Here is a 26,062-nt window from a genome sequence, read left to right as displayed (position 1 = left end):
ACACAGACAAGTTTGTTTGTTAACCTCTGCAGTTGGGAACTGCTGATGAGCCAGATGTTGATACTTAAGCATGAAAACATTTAGCTGGGAAATGGGCAGTGAGAGAACATGTACTTCATGATAGAATGACTTCCCTGCAACAAGCAAATTCCTTTAAATGCGAGTTTGTTTCAAGTAATAAACATGAACTCTGTATCCTGCTGAGCTTGATAATAAGCCGGACCTTTTCTGAAGATGAAAGCCCCCTACGCTCTCGATCCCAATCAAGGACGCCACTTTGAAAAGAGCCGAATGTATATACATAGTGGCAAGCTCCCCTGGTCTAGTGGAAAATGGGGGGAAACGGACAATCAACTGTTTAGTTTCTGCTTACCCTGTCTTAAGGATGCAAACAGTCTTGAATGGTAAGTGGATAACTGCAGAGCCCGTGGGTCTGCAGAGTTGTGGTTAACGTGTGTCATGAGGTGTCATGAGTCTTACAGATTGATCTCCCTGTGGAGTGGGAATCTTCACAAACATGACTTACTGGATGAAGGAAATTCAGGCAGGCCATGGACTTTACGCCCTTTCACTGATGTTGTCCACCAGTTGTACTGGTTTCATTCTGACTGCATCTGTTCTTTTTGGCCGAGTCGTAATATTTCTCTAAACTTTGGGTATGTATTTTTCGACAGCCTTGGTTTCTAAGAAGTGGGAGACCAGTGCATAGTTCTGGTTCCTGCTTTAATAGGGAAAGTAAGCCCTGGTGTGAATTGTTTCTGATAATTAAATGGTGCCCTGTATTTTTCCACTTGCTTTATTTTTTTCCTCCAATTCTGCCATTGTGTCTCTCTGGACCCCACTAGGTCAGCAGTAACCAAAGGGCAGAAGAAAATGTCTGATACACAGTACTATGTGTTTTTAAAATGAGAGATGATCAGCACAGATATAATGTGTTTTTTTTTAAAGTAAATCCGAGTTGCCTCAGGCTTTTTAATGCTAATTAATCACACTGAGTTTGGAAATTAGATTTTTCACACATGCACAAACACACAAAGCGATGCTCTGTGGACCTGCTTTGCCAGCATACAGTTGACGCTCTGTTACTGCATCGTTGAAACGAGGGGGCAACCTTTAACCTTTCCTTTTTCTCCATCTCTGTTGCTTTGGCAGAGGCTGCTCTGAGCTCTACCGGATTCCGATGGTGGAGTACAAGCTGGACAGCGAGGGTACCCCTTGTGAGTACAAAACCCCTTTCAGGAGGAACACCACCTGGCACCGCGTGCCCACGCCTGCTGGGCAGCCCCTGTCTCGGGCCTCCCCCACCCAAGGCTCTGCAGACAGGCTCCCGTGCCAGCAGCTCCTGCAGCAGGCCCAGGCTGCCATTCCCCGCAGCACCTCCTTCGACAGGAAGCTGCCAGATGGTGCCAGGTACAGTGCAACTCCTTCCTTCCTCCCTCCTCTCCCCTCTCCCTTGCCCTTCTGTATTTCATCTAAACACTGCGGGCTTGGGGCTACTGTGAAAGAAACACTTCCTGCCTCACCAAGCCAGGTCTTTAATTTTCTCTACTGATTTTCTTTTTTTTTTCAGGGGGGGGGGATCTTCACTGCTTTTAGGGCATTTAATACAAATTGTACATGACTAGCATTTTTAGAGCCTTTGCGAAATCCACTGGTTTTCTTCAGTTTAAATTGTATTCAGTTGATAAACCAAGGTGACTTGCAGTACAGACCTTCCTCGCAGCCACAGCTTGGGGTTAGAAGAGCGTGACGTTCATGACTGGATAGATAAATAATAAGAGCATGAGAATCTGAGAGACATGGCTTGGTTTAATAAAAATCGGCACCTTCTTGTGTTTCTTATATATTTCTATACAGCAGAAATGTCCTTTCTTTAAAAAAAAACTATATTTAATATGTTCAAAACTTAATAGCAACATACAGTATATTTTAATATCAGCAAGGGGACTGCTACCACACAATGGCACTTCAATATCCTCTTGCAGTGTCCTGCTGGGGCATTTCCATTCTGACGTCTCCAAAAAGCAAGCAGTGTTGATGTATCTGTCAGTTTTCTGTGAGAAATGACAGTACAGGGACAAAACGTGACCTTTCTATAGTGTAAACCATCTAGACGATGTATTTCAGCTTGTCAGATTTCACATTTTGAGGTGGCAGAGATGTTTTTTTTCAATAGTAACTTTCATATTGATTTCCTCCAGGGTGTAGCTCTGAAACAGTATAAAACCATTTCCATATGCGATTCAGTTCTGAAATGGCAGTTTCTAAATTTCTGAATATACCAGTGTGAGTGTGTCCTAATCTGTGCTCCTTGTAACATTTATTTCCATTAGGGCACAGAGAACCCCTTTCAATGTACAGTAGAAACCTGAGGGATATTGTAACAGAAATATAAATGTATGGACACAAGTTCAGTTCACGATTGTGACAGCTGTTTCCTTCCATTAATGTGGTAAATAGATTTGGACAGATTTAAGAAATGTATTAGCAATATTGCAGTAAACCTTAAATAAATATCTAAGTGACCTACCTTTCCAATAAGGAATATTTACATGGTTGAAAGTTGTCCAAGGGCATATAGAATTTGCTTAGGGGCATAGCCACATGTTCCATACTTTGTTTTTGTTATTAAAATTAGTAATGATTAGCTCTTGAAGTTCCCAATTAGTGAAAACAGGTCTTAAAGTTGCAGTAACATTGCTCATTGGATCACGTTTAATGGTGTGTCATGACAGAAGTTATTTTTCAACATGGTCATCATCAGATGATGTAGAGTCCGTATCATTGTCAGTCTTAATTACCTTCTGAGCATTATTAAGCAGTTTACACGCGTTCATAATTGTGGCTAACAAATTGAATGGTAAGGACACAAAAGACTGTTAGTGGAAATACATGCATACAGCTGCTTGTTGGGTTTGATCTTGAGCAGCCCACTCAAAAGCACATCTGTCCCTTTAAATAATATCTCCAAAGTAGTTTAACTAAACTCTCTTTGTGTGCTGTGGTAACATGATTCTTATTGCACTGGAACTGATTATTAAACCACAGAAAAATTAACTTTATTATTCGTTAATTACAAGTTAACGTTCTTATTTACCACACAACAAACCATTGGCGCCAGAGTGCCACCTACTGGTCTGCCAACACTATAGCAGCCTGTTTTGGCTGTCTCCCATCCCAGTACTAATTAGGCCCTTCCTTTCTACTTTCTGGGATTTAATGAGATCAAGGTAGAGGGCATGAACAATACCGAACTTGCCACTCTGATAAAGTACTGGGTAACTCTATATAGTAACTGTAGCTGGGATAGAAGATTAGTTCTAGGGAGAAAATGCTCAGTAGCTCTTTGCACAATTGTTTCCATTGGTGAACTGCTTCCTGCATTATCCAGAAATTGTTCATTCAGGTCCATCACTGCTTTTTACTGTTCTTTCTTTTTACAGCCTAGAATTCTATCCCACGCTAATTGAGAATTAAATTCCCATGTGGCTGTTCGCTTTCAACACCCAGTGGCTGTACATGAGAGTCTAGAACATACAATTGTAGGTCTCTGGCCCTCCTAAAAAAGATTGTGTCATTGTGCCCCATGTTGTCCCAGCTCTGTGACCTTGAAGACTGTCACTGTATTTTAGACGGCATCAGTGCTTTTAAGAGTCTCTGCATTCCCAAAGCTGGTGCCTGAAGTACGGAGTGTCATGTTTCACGTTGGGATTTGGAACATCTCTGTTTGGTGATACTGGGAGACACAGTTAGTAGCTGCTATAAATAGGATTGAGCCATCTGCTTTGAGCGAAAAATATTTCCTTCCTTCGTTTTAAATGCAGCAGGAACAGAAGAACTAATACTGATTTATTGCAGCCTTTTTTTGTCCTTTTTTCTTCTTCTGAATGCCACATATCCGAGGAGCAGTAAAATTCACACTGAAAATTTGCAAAGGGCAACAGTTGGGCCATCTTCTACTAAGAGTGAATGGAAATTACAATTTAAAATGGCTAATTTAGAGTGACAGCAAAAGATCTTTGGTGCCTTGTGCTATTTGTTTCCTTTCTGTGACATGATGAGATTAGATGATTAGAAGTCAGTATGATACAAGATACTCGTTTACTGTGTCTCAGGATTAGAATTGCAGAGAATGATCTCAGCTGTAAACTGTTTATTAGATCTGTATGAATCTCACTATTTTATAAACTGATTATGTACTTGTAATTAATGTTTGTTTATTTTATGAACCAAAATTGATCACTATGTTCAATTGCTGGAGCTGAACATCTTGATTCAAGTGAGAACCTAACGTTCTCCATTTAAGTGATATAACTGAAGCATTTTCTGTTATGAATGCATTGCACACCTTTCTTTTATTTGGAGTGTTTACGCATCTGTGAGTTAGAAGGTGAAAAACAAAAGTACCTGACTATGAAAGGGGTTAGAAAGAGTGCACATGTCACACAGTGGGTAATTTAAGCTTTTATGGCATCCTGCCAAAGGTGACGTCATAATACAGTAAATAATGTAATTTTGCTCTTGTTGCCAGGGCACTGCAAGATGTTGAAAACCCTCAGATACCTCAGTGCAATAAAAACGATGCCAACCAGCACTATAGGAGCTCTCCAAGCAACCAGTCCTCTTCGAGTGACCCTGGACCCTGTGCAAGTAGCAGCTGGACACAGCAGACAGGATATGAGGGGTAGGCAGACAGTGACACTGTATTTTAGTAACATTTCCTGAGTCAGGGGTTGTCGCTTTCTGTCGTCTGCGAATAGCAACTGGCTATTTATACGACAGCCGACATTTGGCACATGTGCTACACTAATATTCTCGTCGGATCTCTGGATTCACACAGAAGCCATGGTAGCCGCCTAGACAGGTTTGGCCTATGACCATACCTTTTTTTCCCCTCTGAGGATATTTTTACATTTATACCTGGGCCCCTTTAAGAGTCATACCTTCCAAGGGGAAGTGGGACTTGGGAGATTACTCCGATCAATTAAAGAATGAAGTTTCAAAAGTGCTTTTTCCTCCATTACACTTTTTTTAAGGATGGTTAGCAGGTTGTTTTCGTGGGTTTGCTGTGCCTAGGCGAGTGGCCTTTTCCGTAGTCTCTGTGTCTCTCCTTTATTGCAGTAACAGGAGGTGGAGGACACTGTGTTGCATGTGGTGTGTTCCTGTTCTAGACTCTTCAGATAAGCTTGACAGTGTCCCTGTGAGTTATCTTTGAGTGGATTAGGCTGGCAGCTTAGCATACTGCCCGTCTGCTGTATCTGTTACTTTATAACTTTATATCTCAGCACACCCTATTAAAACTTGAAATAGGTTATAGGATTAATTTAAAGCTCTGTCTTCTTCAGGATGTAGAATCTGTTTTGTAGGTAACCTTTCAAAAGCAACAGGATTTAGTGAGGAAAACATTTTCCAGTTAAGTTAACTCTATGTGCCATTTCATGGAAGTCAGTGAGAGTTTTCACTCTGGAAATAAATCAGCAGTGTCCTATGCAGTACATTGTGGTGGCCATATGTGTCATTGGTTAATCCTGCTGTGTATTCTGAAAGCCCCTTTAGGATTATAAGAAGTGAAACATTATACCTATATACCTAATTATATCATGTTGCATTGAATAAAACAATATATCATGTATTTAACAAATGTTGTGCTAGTTCCATTGTAAACTAGAATTAAATTAGCTGCATATTTAGTTGAAGTGTACCCAGTTACGTCTGTCACATTTTGTAGGATACCATTAAAAACAGTCAATTAAAAACAACTAGAATTACACAAATTAACATTTCAAAAATGGAAAGTTTTAAAATAGCTTGAAATCTGAAATTTCACCTGCAAATAACCTTAAATATGATGTCATGATGTAAATTTGTTTACTGCTCATGGATAGTTATTAATAAAGATGAAGTATTGTCCACTTTCCAGTGGGGGTACAGAAGTGGTGCTTGGAGCAAGAAGGGAGGCCGCCCTAACACGCCTTTCAATGTTGGTATCTAGCTGCCAGTCCCCTGTACTACATGAGCGGTCAGCTGATACCCCAGGCAGCCACACAGAGGGGGAGGGACTGAGAGAGCGCGAGCCCACGTTAGAGAGAACCCGGTCTGCCGGTAAGCCTGTCAATCACTGCAACACACCCAGAAAGCACTGGAGCCATCGATCACATTGCTTTTGGTCACCAGGTTCTGCTTTAAGGGTCAGTGCAATGGTTGGATGTAAAGTGCCGCTCGTCTAACACCTGACTGGAGAATCACACGTGCCTTAGACTGTAACTCACATGTACACAGATGTACACTCTTACACTTGTACATCTTGTTCAATGTAAAAATTAAAATGTGACTATATTAAACCTCAAGGGCTGATGTTTCATGCATAGATTCACACAAATCCTGACCTATCTTATTTATGTTACCATACGTTAACAAAGATTTGTATTAATCAGTGTCTGTAAACCGCTGGAAAGAGTCAAGGAATACATTTACTTGCTTGTTATCTTTTATTTTTGGGTGAAGGGAGTATTACTGCAATATCAATTAGAAAAGCTACGCAGACATATTTTATATCCCCTGGCAAGAGTCAATCCTTTCATTGAACACTGACAAAACAAGAGAAAAAAGAATCTGAGCCCTGGAACCATCAATATTGGATGTGTTTTATTTGCAGAAGCCAAATGGCACATCCCCTCCACAAAGATCCTTAATTCGCTGAAGGACAGAGGCCCTCAGAAGGAAAGTGGAAAAGACTCCCCTAATAAACTATCCAGGGTGAGTCTCATTGTTTCCTTTTAAGCTGTGTGTTACTAATAATGATGTCCAGTGTCATATCGGGGCCTAGGATAATTCATTTTCAGGTCTCAAGTGTGTCAGAGGAAGTGTTTCTGCTCAGCGCAGACTGCCACTAAAGCTTGTGATTTCACTTGTCAGGTTGTGGTATCATTTGCTTTGATATATTAGTCGAGAAAAGGTCACTGTGCCCTTGCTCCTTGTTGGTGGTGCTTTTGCCGCCATGAGTAGTGAGCTTTCTGGCAGGATGGCATTTGTTTATCGGTGAAGCAACTCTTCTTTTTTTTGCATCTTTTTTGCCTCGTTTTACAATTGGATTTCGTTTTCCATGGAAAAAAAATAACATTGATTGCTGCGTGCCTGAGCGGGAAGGTCAGCCTTGTTTTTGCCAGTCCCAGCATAGGGGAGGTGCAGTCTTCTGAACTGGAGGGCACTCGCTTTCATTTTGTAAGGCACACTTAGTAGAATCTCCGAAGTATTCATCTGTCTTGTCGATCGATCGAACTGTAATTCATCTCAAATGTGCTGAGATTTCCGCTGCCTAAGTCTTAAACTCATGATAATGTTTCCTGACATTGTTGACTCGTTTTCATGATTTTGGGTCTAAAATAAGCAACATTATACAGGGTTTGAAGGCTTTGGTAGCCTAGAATGCTACATTTTGGACGTGACATTATTTTTAAATAGCATGGCAGTGTGGGAAAGCACTCCAGTGCCAGCATGCTAAATTTAGCTGTCACTTAATTACAGCTTTCAGTATGGAATCAGGGCTTTGGGTTGTAATCATTTCTTTAATGTTTAGCCAAATAAACCTTTGGATAGCTTTGATTCTTTAACAGCTGTTAGGGCTTTTGTTTTAGAGTACAAACCTTTTTGATCAATACTTCTTAATACAGTATGTATGCTTAATTGGAGCTCATAATGAAAGTGCAGGAGAAGGATCAACACCAACTTCCACCAATCCAGCCTTCTAGCCTATAAATACTGTCCCAGAGTCCGTCACATTTGCACCCATAAACCGCCAAAAACCGTTTCAGTAAAATGATCATGTGAGAACATAACAGCATAGGCATGGTTACCAAAAAACAGCCAATTTTCTGCCCTTCTAACCTGTTTGGTAGTTAGTAGCTAGTTAATTCCAGCTGTTTCTTGAAGAAAGGCGGGTTATTAGTTTCAGCAACATGTCTGAGCAGCTTGTTCCATACTCCCACCACCCTCAGCCTTCTGTTCTCCTCCTAACAAATGCAGTTTCACTTAGTTTCCACCTGTGCCCAGTCACATTACAGGGGTTCTTCTGTATCTCCTGAAATTAACAGTAGTGAAGCATCTCAAAGTGAAGTAACACTGCCAGGCACTTTTGATGAAATACCCGTGCGTGTTTTTGTAAGATCTACTGCACATCGAAGCGGCACGGTATGCCCCTTGTCCACGCAGCTGGTTTCCCGCTGACATTGATGTAATATCCCCTCAGACTGGAGACCAGAACTGCTCCAGCCACTCCAGCAGCAACACCCTCTCCAGCAACGCCTCCAGCAACAGTGACGACAAGCACTTTGGCTCCGGGGATCTCACGGACCCGGACATACTGGGCCTGACCTACATCAAGGGGGCGTCCACGGACAGCGGCATCGACACGGCCCCCTGCATGCCAGCCCCCGTGCAGCTGGCCGGGGGCCGCGTGATGCTGCAGGGCCGCGGGGAGCCGGTGATCCAGTGGGGCGGGCAGCACCCAGAGGAGCTGGAGCCCGAGGAAGAGCAGGCCAAGCTCTACCCGCTGCAGGGCTACGCCTCGGCGATGGCCTCCGGCCACGCCACAGAGGGAAGCGTCGGGGACCTCAGTGAGATATCCTCCCACTCCAGGTAGGCGTGTGCTGGGACGGCGGCGGGAAATACTTGCATACACATGCGCCCAAACGCACACATGCGTATCGATCATAAATGTTTCTGTGTGCAGAGCGGGGTCTCCTTAGCGTCGTATGGCAGCCCACTGGAGTTCAGCAGTGTGAGCCTGGTCAGTAACAGGATGGGAGACCTCCTGGTAAAAACAAAGGTTGCTTGCATGTGTTAAGTAACAGCCTGTAAATACATTGAAACAGTCGTATGAATATCCTATACCAAAACCAATAATGAATTGATGTTCATACATAACACAATTCTTGCTGTAGTCACCCTCTGTCTGTGAGGATATCGTGTTGCTTCTCAGGATAGATACTGAATATCTATCCTAAGTACGGTATTTCCTGCCTGTCTCTTGATAGTAACGGTATATGGTCGAAGGTATGGTAAAAGTACCCTGTCATTTGGGTCACCAGTCCCTTTGGTCTTCATTTGCCTGAAAGGTGAAGATGCTTGAAGAAGGTGGATGCTGAAGGTGCATCCAATACAAGCTGTCTGTCTGACAGCTCTGCTGATAAACTACACCCAGTCCTGTTGGTTCATCAGGGATATGTTCCAGAACTGTCCGTGTATAATGAAAAACGTTTACCGGGAACATAATACAGAAAAATTTTTACAGAACATAAATATAGCACTGCAGTTTTATATTATTAAAAGGAATATTATAGAAGTGAATGGTAAGCTTTTACCTCCGCAGTTACTTTCTGCAATCACCTGGTAGATGTAAGAAGACTACAGATTGTACACTACATGACGATCAAGGTGTTAATGGTGGCAGTAGGTGAATCTGAAAGTGATTGTTGTGGTGAATTTGATGATGAAATTGCGCAGTATCGGATCACTGTTGTACATTTTTTTATCTACATTTCGGCATGAGTAGACGAAGTATATCACCAAAATGCCAGCTAAAAAGCAGAGAAAGTCTGCGAGCGACCATGCCGATGCAGACCTCATAAAGGAGGAGAATCATGCTGGGAGAGATGAGATGTGTAATGAGGAAGAAAATGCATGAGAATTTTGAATTGAGCCTCTGTCTGAGAAGCTTTGGGCCTCTGAGAATGTTCTAGAAGCTTCGAGAATGCCTCTCTGGCCAGGCTGGTCTAGATATCACAAGTACATGAAACCGTGGGTTGGGAGGAAAGGGTATAATCAACCACAGCACCCCCTTCCCTGTTCATCTGCCCTGGTGTTGTTTAATTGTTGCCTGAGACTCTGGCATTGTTGAGTCAAACAAAACCTCTCCTTCCTCGAAGGCAGCTGCTCGCCACCTTCCTCAGTGCAAAACAGGCTGGGCGATAAAGATCTGGATCAATGTCCTGTTCTTCTGTTCATGTTCCTTTCCCACAAAACATGGTTACCCTCCCCCACACCACTGTGCCTGTCGATTGGAGACTGCAGGTTAAACTTGGATGACCGTGTCTTGGTCTGACATCAGTTCAGGAAAACTGCTGAGTCTCAGATTTAACTACTTCATGATACAATACTGAAAGACAAATATTGAGAAATATAGTATTTCCAAACAGCAGCTTCATGGTGACAAATTTAAAAACCCTAAAAGTGTCAAACGTGGAGTGCTTCGAAGTGGCAAGGTAGCTTGCTGAGGGTCTTGGCATAGGTTATAATTTGCTAAAACGTAAGCACATTTAAGCCACACCAAGTTGTGAATATTGTGATAATATAGTTAGAGTGGTATTTCTGTGGGCATTTATTAACAGTTCTTCATTTACATTTTTGTGTGCTTTGGTGAAGTAGCGTGTTCAGCAAATTATAAGCTGACACATAATTTTCTCCCGAATGTATGTGAATATCTCTGGTCCTCTCATTTGCTGATAGCAAAGATCCTGAGGGATTTTCATATGAAGAACAACAGAATGATCTGCTGTAAATAAACCCAGGCACAATTGTAGATGATTGTGACCTGTTATAATTTTTAAAAACATGTTTGAGTTACAAGTGTAACAAAGTCAATATATTCTCCCATTGTCCTTCATTTTTTCAAGGGTCATGCTAAAAGGTGTGCTGTAGTCCTTGCTATATATACAGTATGAGAGCACAACACAAAGTAAAAATATTACAGCCTGGATAATTCCTCCTGGATAAATATCCACATGCAGAAAGGTGCAGACAGGTTTAGCAAGATGCAGCTGTCTCCAACTCCAAAACTGGAGGTAACACTCCACTCAAAGCGCTTCACAGGTAATGGGGACTCCCCTCCACCACCACCAATGTGCAGCATCCACCTGGATGATAATCCCTCCTCCTTCCTGTGCCTTTTTTTCCCCATCTGACCAGTGGCTCACACCACTCAGGGAGCCCCTCGACTCGAAGTTCAAAGGTCAGTGCCTCCCTGGACACCTCGAAGGTCTACATCGTCTCTCAGGGCCCTGCGTCTCCAGGGGTGGGACCAGACGCCAGGGCCTACGTACGCCAGGGGGCTGTCAGCAAGTACCTGATTGGCTGGAAGAAAGCTGAGGACAGCCCCCCACCTGACGAGCCCGAGTGTGAGAGGTGAGCATGATCCCACCTCTATCCACTTTCCAAGCTTGCTCATACTGTATACATGTGCCCTGCTTAAGTGCTTCAAGTGGTCAAACAGACACTGTTTCTCTTAACTTGGCCTCACATTGCCATTAATGCAGAAATAAATCCATTCACATCTTACAGCTGACTTCTCGTATGAATTTATGTTTTCTCTTTTAGCTGCTTTACAGTTGTGCAGTTCCGAATAATTAAAATGATCCCAAAGCAAATGACTTACCCCCTGCTGAAACGTGACACTTGCTATAAAGTGTTGTTTAGCAGGTCCTGCTGTGCTTCAGCCACAGGAATATTCTGATGCTGTTACAAGAAAGACCTGTTTGATACTGATGCCACTGCAAGATGCACAGTAACTAAGATCTTTATAAAAAATACTGTGAGGTTAATTATGAACCTAATGAACAACCACCTTTAAGGGCAAAAATGTGTATTATTCTCTAAAGCATTTTCAGCTACTAGTATTTTTAAACTTGGTATATACTGTACATCCATGATTGAATCAGACAGCCACATCATAAATAAGCTCCATAAAAACCCTGACATAGTACACTTGGCACATGTCTCTTCATATTATTGATTTGAATTTGAAGCAGCATCTCAACAGGCTGGAGGACTCTGATTATATAGTGAAATTGCCAGTGGGTCTGTGCATTGACGCTTGAAAGAACAGAAAAGTTTTTGTCTTCTCAAAATGGGTTGAAATTCTGTCTTTTGAAAAATTAATACAAAGATACATACGTTTCACGTCTTCGATAAGTACAGTTTGCCAGAAGAGTTTTGCGCTGTTTCATTCCGCTAGTTAACCATGTAATAGATCATTTTTCCATCGTATTGTAGTCCTTGGAAATGGAATTTCCGAGATAATGTCTGTCTGATAATACAGTAGGTAGATAATTCGTTCAGTGGTGGAACTAAAGCTGATCTTTTTATGGAAAATGCTGTTTTGTTCAATATTTACTATACAAAAAAAAGAAAATGCACTATTTCGCTAGCTGCTGCCTTGATTACTCAATTAGGGCCATTTTATAATTGATCCCTTGCCTAGAAATTTGAACTGCTGATGCATCAAGTTTATGCTCTAGAAAAGAGAAATACAATAAATGTACAGTAACTTGTTGTGATTCATTGTGCACAGTATTCAACCGCGCCATTCAAAGTGGTGCAGAAAGCCAATGACAATTTTAGAGAGAAACCGATAACTGACATTCACTGTTTGTGCTCTTATTGCAGTGGTTCAGAAGCATTGTTAGCTTTTCTCCTAAAGGCACTGTCGGATTGTTCCAGGTACAAGGCTTTACCACTTAAACTGTACACACCCTCCCCTGAGCCTTATCTAAGTGGTGTTTCCATTGCACCTACCTTTCCTGGTGCTAATAGTATTCCAGCGTATATCACTGACTCCATAGCTGTGACATTCCTGTATATCACTTCTGCACCATATCTCATGCTGTCAGCTTTCATACCCAAGATCATCTGTGCCTCCAAGAGACCCTTTTCCATATTGTACTAGATATGGGTTTTAAATGGCCACTCTTTCGATCTGTGTCAAAGTGCAAGAAGAAGTGCTATTGTGTGCTGGGGACATTCTCACTGTAAATAAATAATAAAAAAGTCTGAGCTAAAAAGCTGACCTTGATTTTTATATTTTTTACGAGCTTTGAGGTCTCTTAAATGAGTCCTACATTGCAATGTACTTCAGATCAGACACTTTAGAAAGTTAAAGGTGTTACAAAGCCGTAACATAATGTGCTGTATTTTTAAATGTTTTTCTTAATCTGGACTCGCACTCTTTTTTCTGGACTTTCTGATTTTGATAGTGAAGCGAAGCACCGCAGGACTTGAAATTGTCCATCCAGCTGTATTGCATAGCTAGCTTTTTAATCTACCTCAATTTTCAATCATAAATTGTTTGTCAGCTTAAACAGACTTTCATTTTGCAGCTCTGTTGCACAGTCTATCATCTTTTCTGTTTCAAGAAAAATAGGGGTCCAGACAATTGCTTAGCTCTTTGAAGAGCTTTGCATATTGCTAAAGACCTGTGAAATGCCTGAGAATATTTTTCTTCAATACTGCCTGTCAGTTTTGCAGTGCTGTACTCTGACAAAATACACGACCCTGCCAGTGGAATACGGAATGAAGATTCACAGAAGACCAACGATTCAGCTACTGTATATGCCTATGGTTTATCTCTTCTCTTTTTTTGTGAGAAAATCAACAGTAGGGAGCTGCATCAGTGTGCCTTGGCTTTAAAGGAGTAATTAAGTGATTAAAGGAGCTTAATTTCACACTGAAAAGCAAAAAGAAAAGACACAATGTTTTGCAGTGAAGACACCTGAAAAAGACGTCGCATGATTTTCTGTTTGTCTGTGCTCAGGAAAGATTTTTGGAAGATTTTTTTCAAGCGTGCAGGGCATTTAAAATACAGGGGCAATCTAGCAGTTAAAGTTTGTTGTCCTTGCAGTCCCGGTAAAGGACATTTGCTGTGAAATAGAATTTCCTATACTGCTGAGCTAAATGGGTTGCTGTTTTTACCTTCTTTCAGGGTGTACATTGTATGTACAATCCAGTATTTTAAGTTCTTTTGACCTAGTTGTTTAACGGACTGCTTTTCCTATGGAACAGCGCAACGCTGCAGCTGTCATCAATCAGGAGCTAACTTCTGAATTAGCTCCACACTAGTCCTAGTCTGACCTTGCAATTAGTTTCAGGCGCTTCTGCAGTATGAAGTAGAATGCAAACTATTTCTGCATTGTTTGTGGATCACTGAACAAAATGTACATTCTGGCTTCCCTTGAGAAAGTACAGGTTCTTCTTTTTGTGGTCTAAAATGTATTGTGCAGGTACAGATAAATCAGAAAGTATGACACCATTCAGAATGTCATGACAGCCCCTCGTTTTATGCATGGATACCTTATATCTTCCCACAGCATGTGGATGAGGTCTGCAGTCTGCGAGTTCCGCCCACCCCTGTGTTCTTTGCATGACAGTGGAGTAGAATGAATTGCACTTTTTTTTTTCTTTTGAGCACCTATCTGCTGTAATTAAATGTTTGCACCTAAAACTCACACATTGCCACATAGAACCCAGATACAGGTTCAGAAAAGTACAAATTGTTCTGCACGGATAGTTCTCCCAGCTGCCTCTGAAAGTCATAGAGGAACTGTCAAATAGTTTGGTTTTGATTTATAAAAGGCCGGGGCATTTTCTCAAAGGTTTCAGAGCACTGGTTTGCCTGAAAAAAAAGGCTCCGCTGTGCCCGATGGTTAACACGCTATTATTCCTCTGTAGGCGGCTCTATGTCGACCCGGCGGATACGTCTTGCCGACTCCAGGCTGCTGAAAGAGACAGGAAGCACCAGCAAGGCTTTTCCAAGGAGGAGTTTCTGAAGCTGATGCTGCCCGACAGCCCCCCTGTGGAAGAGAGCAGGAGGAAGGTTAGCTATCCCTTTAGTCTGTACACCTGTCGGAGGCAATTTGCACACAGGAGCTGGTGGTATTTGAAAACCTGCAGATAGGGAAGGAATCGAATCGTCTTCAGACTTTTTTTCTGCAAACAAGAACCATCAAGAAATAAAAATGCACGTATTAACTTGAGACCTCAAGGTATGGCACTCTAAACCAGTGGCCCAACAAATGCATGTGATCCTGTCACAGTGCTGGAAATCACTGATATACAGTGAGGTGTGGTTGCATGCAGTGTTTCATGTCCTTTCTGTATTATAGGTACTTCCAAAGATCTACCTTTGCATGAGATTGAATAGTTGGATTAATTTTTAGCAGCCTGACTATTGATTGATGGGATCTTTTTTGAATACATTTAACCTGTTATTTTGTTTTTTGTATATGGTACTTAAGAGACTGTTTGATAAGCCGTTGTGCACCACTGAGGATGAGATAATGCTGTCTTTGTAACATCGTTCTTCAGTTCTAGTGAGTCTGCCTGGATTGTGTCAAGAAGGGGTCTGCAGAAACATGGATATAAATAAATATTGCCCTGATAGATTACCTGGCCCAGTAAGAAAGAAAGCCCTAATAAAACACATCTGTGGTTTCTCTAAGGAGTGTATTTTTTATAACTGGCTTCCTCATGCAAAGCCTTCCAAATTTTAAAAGGAGAATATGAGGTTAATCTAATTTGTTAAGGGCTAAGTGTATTCATATTGGCTGTAATGGATTAAAGCCAGGAAGTTACTCAAATCACAAAGTTTGATGTGTTTCGTGGTCTTTAAGTGTAATTCAGTTAATTGCATTTCAAATTCCCCTTTTTGTAATTCATTATCAGTCAGGAAGGGATGCAAGAGATGCATACAATGGAGCTTTTTTTAGACATTATATAATGTTTGTCTTTTAAACTGAGACCAATTCCTACACCCTCCTGGTGCAGGTCCAGAGAGGAAGTCATGACTCTAGCTATTGTGAGCTAAGAATGCTTTGGAAAAGTAATCAAGGCAGAGGTGCCTTTCGTATGATATTACTACAGAAAGGCTGTGAAGTTTTGCTGACTGATGCTGGCTTCGATCACTTTTGTTTGGGCTGGAGTCCATATGTCCAAAAATATTCTTGATCCCTAGTTTGCATGGGGTAAAGAAAAGTTTATCTGAAAAATGTCATCACAATGTGTGTGAAGTTGACACAATAACCAGCACAATGCTGTTTATCCATAGGTGTTTGGCAACAATAAGTGCATGCACAATTAACACAAGAGTTGAGAGTAGTCTGAGGCATTTAATCTTCAGGAAGAAAAGAGAAAGCAGATTACAGTGGCCACTGTAGATTTTCTGTTTCACTTTGTCCTGTAATGGAACACGTATTTTATGCTTTCTTGAGACAGTTGGTGTCTCATAAATTTATTCCATTGTCATTCAGATACAAATGTGAATCACATCCGGTTAATCAATGCAGAATGCTGTGATATTAGAATCCAGTCAATTTAAATTAAAATCATGTGTGCCAGAGCAATGCACAGAGAACAGAGGCTGCCAGACGTTTGGTAACCTTGTCCTGACCTGCACGCTCGTGCTATCTTAAGGTCAGAAAACCTTCATTTAGGAATTCCGGCATTGGAGACAATGTAATATCTTACTAATTAATAAAGATGTGCTCCTTAATGAACGATTAAAGGGAAAGAAATGAACAGACACTGGCATTAGTGGGATACAGGCCGCGGAGCTGGGAAACAAGACTCCGAGATCCTTAATACAAAATTGATTTTATTTTGAAGCTGACAGGTCATTATACAAAGCTTCCTGAGATAAGAAACCATTGCGTCAGCCTCCAAAGGAAATTGCCGCCTTTAACAGATTTTCTTTTCTTAGCCTTCTGCAGCAAGGAACCTTAATAATTCACTTTGTGGTGCATCCTCTTAAGCTATGCCAATTTTGAGGTGAAATACATTGTTTAGGTTTCCTGGGCCAAAGTAAAATTTGATGACAACAAGATTAAAGAATGATACATGTATGTAACATTAAAATAGGTCTTTATGAGCATAATATTCTTGTCGTGGCATCCCCTAAATCCCTTGCTTGGCTACAGAATCTTATCAGTAATCTTGATATTAAATTGGATTCATTTATCCCACTTGGCCTATCAGAAGCATCCTACTGATACAGGTGTATTTTTAACATAGTGAAATTGAAAGCTGCCTTTTCTTATACAAATTGCTTTTGATATGTGTCACAGGTTATCTGACCAAATGTATACTGCCCTTCTATCCTAGAAGAGGAAATCTGGATGTATTTATCTGGATGTAAATCAGCACCAGAAGATTTTGAACTGTTTACTAAGAAATATTATATCTTCTTTGTGGATGATCTTGTTTGAACAGTATGTATCCAAAGTGCACAATAATATTCAATATTTACAACAATATGAAGAGAAAAAATCTGCAAACTTTAGATGAACAAAATTGAATCTGAAGTCTGACACATGGAAGATAAAAGAAAGACTATCCTGTGTGACAGTGAGTATTCTTACAGGGACTGGGAACTAGGACATGTGCTTAGGGAGAATGGTTTCAGTGCTTCATGTCCCAAGAAAATCTTTTGTAAACATTGTAAAGCAAAGCAAATTGATGAGAAGGAACTTTTATATCAGTTTTAAGGAACTGGAGTTTTTATTTTACCTGATTATCACTTTTGATCCAAAAAACGCTACACAATTCTGTAAGACTGTACACAAGGTAAATTGTAGACCATGCTTGTAGACCATGTTAAGTATTATTTTAGACTTGATAAAGCAAGACAGACACTACAAAAGATGTTGTTTTAAGGTATAAAAACACAGAAAAGCTTGTGCAGTAAGGTGATAACCGAGTAAAAATATTTCAGGTCCCCCTCAGGGACTCCTACTGTACATGATGCAGCCCATGTTTTCAGCCTTGGAGCTACAGTATGTTTGAAGCACTTAACAACACTATTTTGTATAGTTGACTTCTTATTTAAAGCAATGAGTTTTTCAGTGATATGAGAACATTCCATCCACATTCGTTTATATAAAACTACAAAAATGGCTATTTATTCATTAAAGTCATTATTCATTTAGTCATTAAAGTCATTAAAAACAAAGAGTCAATGACATTTAAAACTATGATTGAATTCTCTAGCCCAGAAGGTTAATGTAATATTTGGAACCTGCTTCAAGTACACAACAATATTGCTTTTGTAATATTGTTCTCCTTGACAAAATGAGTTTATCAAAAACACCTTGGCAGACATCCTGTTACAGGAAAGTTTGTCAGACTTTGGCATTATCCATTATAAAGCTTCATTGTTGAACTGACATCCGAGAAATATTAGGCTTAGTCTGGATTTTTTTTAGATTGAGAATCTGAGGTTTCATGTATTTTAAAATCACATTCTGGATACCTTAATATTTCAATATATGCCTCTGACACCCAAATATTTATCATGTTGGTCGGCCTCTGATATATATATATATTTTGTTTCTTTTTCTTATTTTTGTGAGAAGTAAGAGAAAATCCTATTTTAATAACATTTTACATTTTGGAGATCCTGAGTCTTTTGCTCTACTTCCCCCCCAATATATGTGGATGTTTCCCATTAGTATACCATTAGCCCCCTTTCAGAAGGAAGGAGTTTCTGTTTTTGAAAAGGTATAGGTTTCTTCGGGGCAGTAGTGTGTGTGGAGCAGTGGCTGTGGGTTTCAGCTCCTGGATAGGACAGTGCTGTCGCACCCTTGAGTGAAGCACATCACCCAAATAATGCTCCAGTGAGTAAATGGGTACAAACGTACAGTACGTCGCTTTGGATCAATGCATCAATCACAAACGTTAGTACTGGGCTCCCTGTCCTTTACTGTCGTACTCGCCCTGCGTCTCTGAGGATGAAGCAGCTTTATTTTATTCTGTGCTTGTGTGCTTTATCATGTTGTCCTTCTGCCTCTGATCCTAAGCTAGTGGGAAACCATGGCCTGTGCAAGTCTGCATCTCGATTGTAACACAAGGTAATTAAAATGGCACGTTTTGGGAATGCACACAGTTACTGAAATCTCAGAAAGGACAATGACATGTTTCTCACCTGCATTAATCTTTTTATCTGCCTCATTGGCAGTTCATTATGCAAGCTAATGCTTTAAGAGAAGCACTTAACCTTTTGACAATCCAGCTAACAAGTACTCACTACAGGTACATAAAAGTAGACTTCCAGTTGTATTTGGAATAACTTGTCTTGTGAGTACCATAGCTATTCTATGTCATGTACAGGTAAATAGAGTACTTTGAACCCACTTGTCCTTCTTCCAGAGAGCAGTGCACAACAGGAATATCCGCTTTGTATTTGGAATAGGGTTGCTGTACTAGTTCTTTTAGACACCGAGTAGATTCATCTTTTGCTAGTTCTGTCCAGGGGGTTGGCAAAAGAAGAATTCCTAGTTGTTGCTCATGTTGTACAGCACTGTAAATAACACGCAGAATGACCCAGCAAGACTTGGAACACATCTCAGTCGGTGCTTTTAAATTCTTCACAACAGATTACTCCTGTAGGCAACGTTTTTCATCACTGTGCACAAGTGCCTATTAAGTTTCCTACTGAAAGCAATGCAAACATGGAATATACTGCATTTGCAATAGAGGTTTCTACACTCATCTAAACACAATTTTCAGAACATCGTGTTCTGGATGTGCATGTGCACAATACTGTCTGCAACTTTCAACAACGGGTGATTGAAATCCTTGGAGCAGTTAACTACTAACTACTAAGTGGACCAAAATGTCTGTGCTAATATGTCGCCAGATGTAGCATAACTATTATAGGAGTGAAGAGAGGTTAATTCTGCAGTGAAAAGTAAAGTAGGAGAGGAGAGCAAACCAGACAATGGGAGAGAAGGACAGGAAGAGGTGGGTGGGGGAACTAAAGAGAGCAGAGTTGAGAATGGGTGGGAGCTGGTTAAAAGGGTGCTAATTAGATAGAAGCTCATTAATCTCCCCATTCAATCACACTTCCCCCAGTAATCCCTCATGGTTCTGACTGATTATCCACCCAAAAAATTAATCGTCCTCAGCTATTAATATTCACAACACCCCCTCTCTCCTCTACACACCTGAAGAGGCTCCACACTGTAGCTGAAATAGTGTTTTACTCAAACATTCAAATTAATGAGTGTTATTGGCAGAAGTAAGAATCAACATTAACAGATATCATAATAGTATTAATAATAATAACAATAACAATAACAATAACAATAATAATAATAATAATAATAATAATAATAATAATAAAACTCTAACACTCACTGGCTTGCAGCTCTGTTGAGTTTCCTCCCTCCTTTTCCAGTAGGATTGGAAGATTGGGTCTGATTCTGACAGGTGTGGATAGTCTGGGGTTATTTTTGTAAAGACTATTTGTCTAATCCCATAGTATTTCTTGCAGTGCAACAGAAAATGTGTATTTCGTCTGGCTGCCAGGTCTGACTGTGTTGTCCAAGTTCTCTGGCTAGGCTGTAGTGACCGAACCTGTCCTCTCTGGGCAGCCAGGTCTGTCTGTGTTGTCCAGTTTCAATGACCAGGCTGTGGTCACTGAGCCTGTCCTCTCTGGGCACCCCGGTCTGTCTGTGTTGTCCAGTTTCAATGGCCAGGCTGTGGTCACTGAGCTTGTACTGTAGCAGGGTTTGTTTTTTCATGTCGTTTCATACCCTGTTCATATCCTCAGCAGTGAGTATTGCCTTTATAGGTCCCAGTAGCATTCCAGTCTGTGTTGTGTTTGAAGGTGTCCAGTGTAATTTTACACTCTCTACTTCTCCACTGTACTTTTCTGCTGTACTTGTTCCTCTACAGCTCGCAGGCTGACACTGCCCACCCAACTCCAGCCTCCAAACTATTGTGGTTACTTAAATGCCATCACATTTATGTTTTCCTTCCTCTTGACTTAAAGCTTACTGATAATTTCTAAAAGGACTTTTTAAAAAAATTTTACTCTGAAATGACAAAGCGTCCTTGTCAAAGAGTTCTGTTTTGTCTGTGACAGCCTTTACAGATTCCATTTCAATTTGGTGTGATAATAAGGGGCGGTTAGACTGATGGTGAAACAATATTATTGGGGATTTTGGTTCAGTCTGAAGCTGTCTGCTCCATATTCCTCCTTGTGCAGCCTTCACTCACCACAGCTGATGCCACACACCCCTTCTGGAAGACAATATTAAGGTACCCAATTCAAATAAAACCATTTATAAGAAGACTTTTGCTCCCTCCACAATAAAACTTCACAATGAATGTTTGCGAAAGTAGTTCCCTCCCACTACCTTTTTCTTTATGTATCACATACTGTTGTTGTGCTTTCATGTACTTCATGAGGTGCTCTTCTGTTTGCTCATATCCGTCAGATGTCTGTGGCGGGTGGCCTGTCCCCGAGGAGGTCTCTGTATCGCACCCTGTCTGACGAGAGCGTCTGCAGTAACAGGAGGGGATCCTCTTACGCCAGCTCCCGCAGTTCGATGCTCGACCAAGCTGTGCCAAACGATATCCTGTTCAGCACGACGCCACCCTACCACAGCACCCTGCCCCCGCGCATGTCTCTGATGCAGGGGATGTCTGGCCTGAGAAGTGAGTTATGCTTGTGAGGACCACTGCACGGAGCTTTACAATTGTCAATTCCGATCGTCTGAGCATGCTAATTGTCCATCCCCTGAAACTGTGAATCGCAACGAGGGTGTTTTATCTTGTTGCTGCAAATGTATCTGACCACACTAATGGAGACAAAAGCTTCATAACAGAAGCTGAAGATGAAGTGTTGACTGAGCGTTTACTGGTGACAAAAAGAGACATTACTTTGACTCATTCTGTCCTTTTTAAGGAAACTGTAGAATGCAGGACTATGGATTATTTAACCATTCCTTCCTGTATTATCTTTAAATTATTTGTTTCCTTTGTGGATTATGTATCTCTGAAGTAACTATCAAATTGATTTAAGAGATAATATTATAACAAAAAGGAATTTTTTACTCATTTTTCTTGGCAGTCTTTCACCATCAGCTAATTTTCAGTAATTGCAGGTTCATACCTGCTCTGTGGTGTATAATTGAAATCCACATAATGCAGAAAAAAGGCATTGTCTGTTCACAACAGGTGGGAAGATAAGTTCGTCCTACACACCGAGAAGCATAGAATTGCACCATCACTGACAGGAACACTTACTACAGGTGTCCCACACTTTGCTGTCCTTTTCATTTATCAGTATCTCCTGCTCTATGTTCCACATGCTTTCAGGATTGCAGAGTCTGAGTAGTGAAGATTTGCTTTGTACTGTATACAGGAATCACTGAACCAGAGAGAAACAGCTTCTGTTCATGAAGATCCCATCTGTGATTGATCTGGTGTTGTTTGTAGGCCCTATATTGTGGTAGCTGTGCTAGCCTTCTTTTTTTCCATAACTTCTGCACATGAATGTTTGTTATTGCCAAAATGAAATTTAATTCACAGAATGAAAAATAACATATGTAAGAAAACAGGGATAAAGCATTTCTCCAGTACTCAGACATTTGTCAGAATTGGCTTCTCGAACCCTGGACCTTATTTGGTGAATCCACAAAGGGATAAGAGAGCAAATGCACATTTGTCAGTTTCAGGATCTGCAGTTCACCTCTACCTCATAATCCAGTGGAGGATGTTTTTTATTTGTCATTCTTCTAAATGGGCGATAACTCTGATGGTAATTGGATCATTTACAATCCTACGATTCTAAGGGAAGTCCTGCTACTGCAAGGTGTACCACAGATGTCTGAATTATTTTTGGTCCAGTCTGACTGTGTTTAAGGGAATCTTGAGAAATACAATTAAAGTCAACAGCCCAGTGAAAATCTCCTAATCCTCTTTATAAGTCATGGACATGTGCACTAAATATTCATTTGAATAAGAGAAATTTTGTTTTCATTTTTCTTAAGTTTAAATGTTTGTATGGGAAAAACAAATTCACATAACTAAAAAAATAGTCACATTGCATGTTTTTATACTAGTGTACCATTATTAAGTACAGCTTATAGTATATTTTAAAATCATGGTTATTGGTGTACAGGGTAGTTATGACCACCTCTCAAAGGTCAAAGTTTTTGAAATGTAACTGTGAACTGCAGAGTCTTGAATCTTATTTTCCTTCCAGACATGTTCAGTGTTCTGTCCTTACAGTGCTCTTCTCAAATGTCTATAATAAGCACAGAGAACTGTTGCTTTAAGGCCTTAATCTCCTGCCCAATCGAAAAAACAAATCCGATTCTACAAATATCTGCTTAGTCTGAGAAGCGTAAATAAAAATAATAATGGAAATGGAAAACCTAATATTGGGATCAGTGTAGGGATTCCTGGAAGTCTAAAACAGGGAGATGTTTATTCAAAGACAGTCTTTCTGAGTAGTCTGCTCTTAGTCAAGTAGTGCTGACAGATGGAACTCCCACTGATGTGATGGCATATTGGCAATGAAACATCTCTGGCTTGTGTACTGGCAAACACACAACGGGAAATCAGTGACTAAGTGGCCTTGGAATTACATGTACCATCTGGCCTACACAGAGCTGAGTCGAAGTCTTAAATTTCCTTTCTGACCCCCTTCTTCTCTTACAAGGGGTCCCCGCTATATGTTGGAGTTGGGGGCCACAAAAATGTAACTTAGAGCAAAACCACGTACAGTATAACAGGGGACTTTCCCCAATTAAATAATGTAAAATAAGGGGATAAGTGACTATAAGAAGGTCGATTTCTTTCTCCTATGCAACTTAATGTGAGGATATTTCTCCCATTAGAAGATGGATTATGGATCATGGTAGGGATAGGAGCTGGAATCTAGGGTAAAGTGTCATGCCTCTACAAGTCCACACGCAAGTCTGCTGTGATCTTGATGATAGGTCTGCTTTCCAGAGGCCTGAGTTAATGGCAAGCGTCAGAGAAGACTGGACTAGGAAAAATAAAACGCTGTTCTGGTGGTGGTTGATCTGATTACTTGTCTCCACAGATGAGTTCTGGTTCTCTGACGGGTCTCTGGCTGACAAGTCCAAGTTCACAGATCCCGGCCTGATGCCCCTTCCAGACACTGCCTCTGGCCTGGACTGGTCTCACCTGGTCGACGCAGCTCGGGCTTTTGAAGGTAGGACAGGAAGCATGCTGCTGTCTGCCACATGCCTCATTTATCTGAAGCAGCTCAACACGGAGACAATTCGTATAAACAGGAAAAAACTCAGACTAAATAACTTGCTCAGCTCAGAACGAGCTGAAAAGGTGCTTTATCCCATAACCTTTTTATTGATTCCTTTCATTGATTTCTACAGCAAGACTTGCTGAATCTGCCAGCTTCTTTATTCAATGAATATTTATCAAGTTCATTAAATAAAGAGTGATTGCTGTGATAAATTCATACTAGTGGAAAACCTGAAGATCAGCCACTTGAATATTTCTTGATGAAGTTGAACGAATTTTGTTACAATCATTTGAAATGCAGTGAGATTTAAAATGCCCCAAAAACATGCCAGAAGAGGTGTTACAGTATGTCACTCACAAGATGTGATGTAGTTTTTTGTCAGAAAACAGAATTTCTGTATGGCGTCTTTAATGCTTAAAGTCCATTACCATTGATAATGAGGTGGTCTGAAGAAACAGACATAAAAATAGGGACTAATATTGCTCCACTCTACTTTTCTCTTTTATTTTCAAGGTCACACATAGTAGAGAAATTCACCATGATATATAGGCTGACACCCCCATATGACTTTCATGCCTCTTAAAATGAGATGCATTTCAGATAAATGAGAAAGTCATTGGACAGCCTTTGGCAGTCCGGCGCAAGTAGACCTAGATATCTATCATCCCACTACAACCTAAACATGCACTATGGCTTGGTTGTCTAAACATGTTTGGAGGAGCCTAAATGCTGTGTTTTTTTGCAGATCTGTCTGTAATTAAATCTGTTTTTTTACATGTCCATATGCGTTCTATTGTTTCAGGCTGCTAATTTGAAAGAAAGGAAAATTTTCAGATACAACTGAAGCAATTTCAACAGTGCAGATCCCAGCAAGGAACCACTCAAGAAAATAATTTAACCATAACATCCTGCAATTAAATTGCTGCCTGCCAGTGTTATGCAATTATAGCTGCTTTATTCCCTACAATGATTTGCATTTCATAGTAGTGCACTTCAATGCAGGTTATTGATGTTGCCTCTCTATGTTCTTGTCTGTTTTTTAGTTATTGTATTACACAGGAATCAAGCATTCTTTTTTGTTTTTATAATCTCACAAACCCTGGTCCCACTGTAAAACCTGTTTTATTTTCTGGACTTCTTTAGGAGTTTGCAGGTTCAGGTGCACCAGTTATCAATACTGTACACCATATCCAGAGTGCTGTGCAGTTTTCTGCTGCAACAGCCATACAGTATGTGCATTGTCTAATAATACGACGGCTTTCATTGTTGAGTGTGCTCTGCAAGGAAATGGATACAGTATAGAAAGTGGTGTGAGCTTAGAAACAGTGTAAGGACATTTTCTTCACCATTAGACATGCTGAGAGAGGGGGTGAGGAAAGTGGGCTTGTCTAATAATAATAATGTATTATAAATAGCATCTTAGTAAAAGTAAAATCTCTTATCACATTACAGTAGTTTTAAAAAACACCTATAACGATAGCAAATTACAAAATAGGCACAGAAAGCCAAGAGGTTAGGAGTGCAGCATGTTTGAAAATGAAGCAGACACAAGAACTAATAAACTAAAAGCCTTTATAAAAAAAAACGGTTTTGAGTCTAGATTTTAATGCACTCAGGGGTAGGTGACTCTCTGATATCCTTGGGGACAAGATTCCAGAGCTTTGGGGCGCAGCAAGACAAGGCTCTGTCACCCACAGAATGTAAGTGAGCTTGGGGGACATTCAGAAGATCAGAGTTAGAAACAAAGACTGCAAGGTGGGGAGCAGACTGGTTAATTAATGGTTAACTTAATGAATTAAGTAGGTAGCTGCTTCAGCATGCGTAGGCTGCAAAGGAACAAGTAAAGGTTTATTCCCTGCTGAAGAGAGGTAAAGAAACACAACATTTCGGCTGTGGAGCCTTCTTCAGGTAGTAATAAATCAGACATGTCCTGAGGTTCCATCAGGAAGAGCAAGAGATTTTGAAACCTGATAAGAAGCCAGTGCTTATCAAGGTCAGGAGTAATGTGACCATGTGCATGAGACCTGGTCAGGATTCTGGCTACCAAATTCTGAATATTTTGGAGTTTGATCAGAGTGGATTTAGTTACCCTAGCAAGCAGGGTATTACAGTAATCAATTCTAGAAAAAATAAATGTCTTGACCAGTTTTTCTGGGCTTTCTTTCTTGGTAATTAGGGGTAAATTACACCATTGCTGGTACTGATGGCAAGAACCGCAGA

At 40.6% G+C, this 26,062-nt stretch overlaps 1 protein-coding gene across 8 annotated transcripts in view; it reads left to right on the top strand.

Moving 5' to 3' along the window:
• The window catches only part of sipa1l2 (signal induced proliferation associated 1 like 2), a 113,704-nt gene that overhangs the window by 80,309 nt on the left and 7,333 nt on the right, over positions 1 to 26,062 (top strand). For 7 of the 8 annotated variants that reach the window (XM_069179720.1, XM_015362613.2, XM_015362611.2 and 4 more), the window contains 10 exons: positions 1,153 to 1,410; positions 4,532 to 4,684; positions 5,993 to 6,102; positions 6,656 to 6,756; positions 8,246 to 8,634; positions 10,963 to 11,178; positions 12,439 to 12,492; positions 14,497 to 14,641; positions 21,042 to 21,261; positions 23,660 to 23,791. In XM_069179720.1, the coding sequence (XP_069035821.1) occupies positions 1,153 to 1,410; positions 4,532 to 4,684; positions 5,993 to 6,102; positions 6,656 to 6,756; positions 8,246 to 8,634; positions 10,963 to 11,178; positions 12,439 to 12,492; positions 14,497 to 14,641; positions 21,042 to 21,261; positions 23,660 to 23,791 (1,778 nt within the window). The remainder of the gene's footprint in view (positions 1 to 1,152; positions 1,411 to 4,531; positions 4,685 to 5,992; positions 6,103 to 6,655; positions 6,757 to 8,245; positions 8,635 to 10,962; positions 11,179 to 12,438; positions 12,493 to 14,496; positions 14,642 to 21,041; positions 21,262 to 23,659; positions 23,792 to 26,062) is intronic. The other variant, XM_015362612.2, reaches the window with a different exon arrangement.

This window comes from Lepisosteus oculatus, chromosome 17 (genome assembly GCF_040954835.1).
Source record: "Lepisosteus oculatus isolate fLepOcu1 chromosome 17, fLepOcu1.hap2, whole genome shotgun sequence".
NCBI classification, from domain to species: Eukaryota; Metazoa; Chordata; class Actinopteri; order Semionotiformes; family Lepisosteidae; genus Lepisosteus; species Lepisosteus oculatus.
This window is presented reverse-complemented; position numbering and strand designations above follow the sequence as displayed.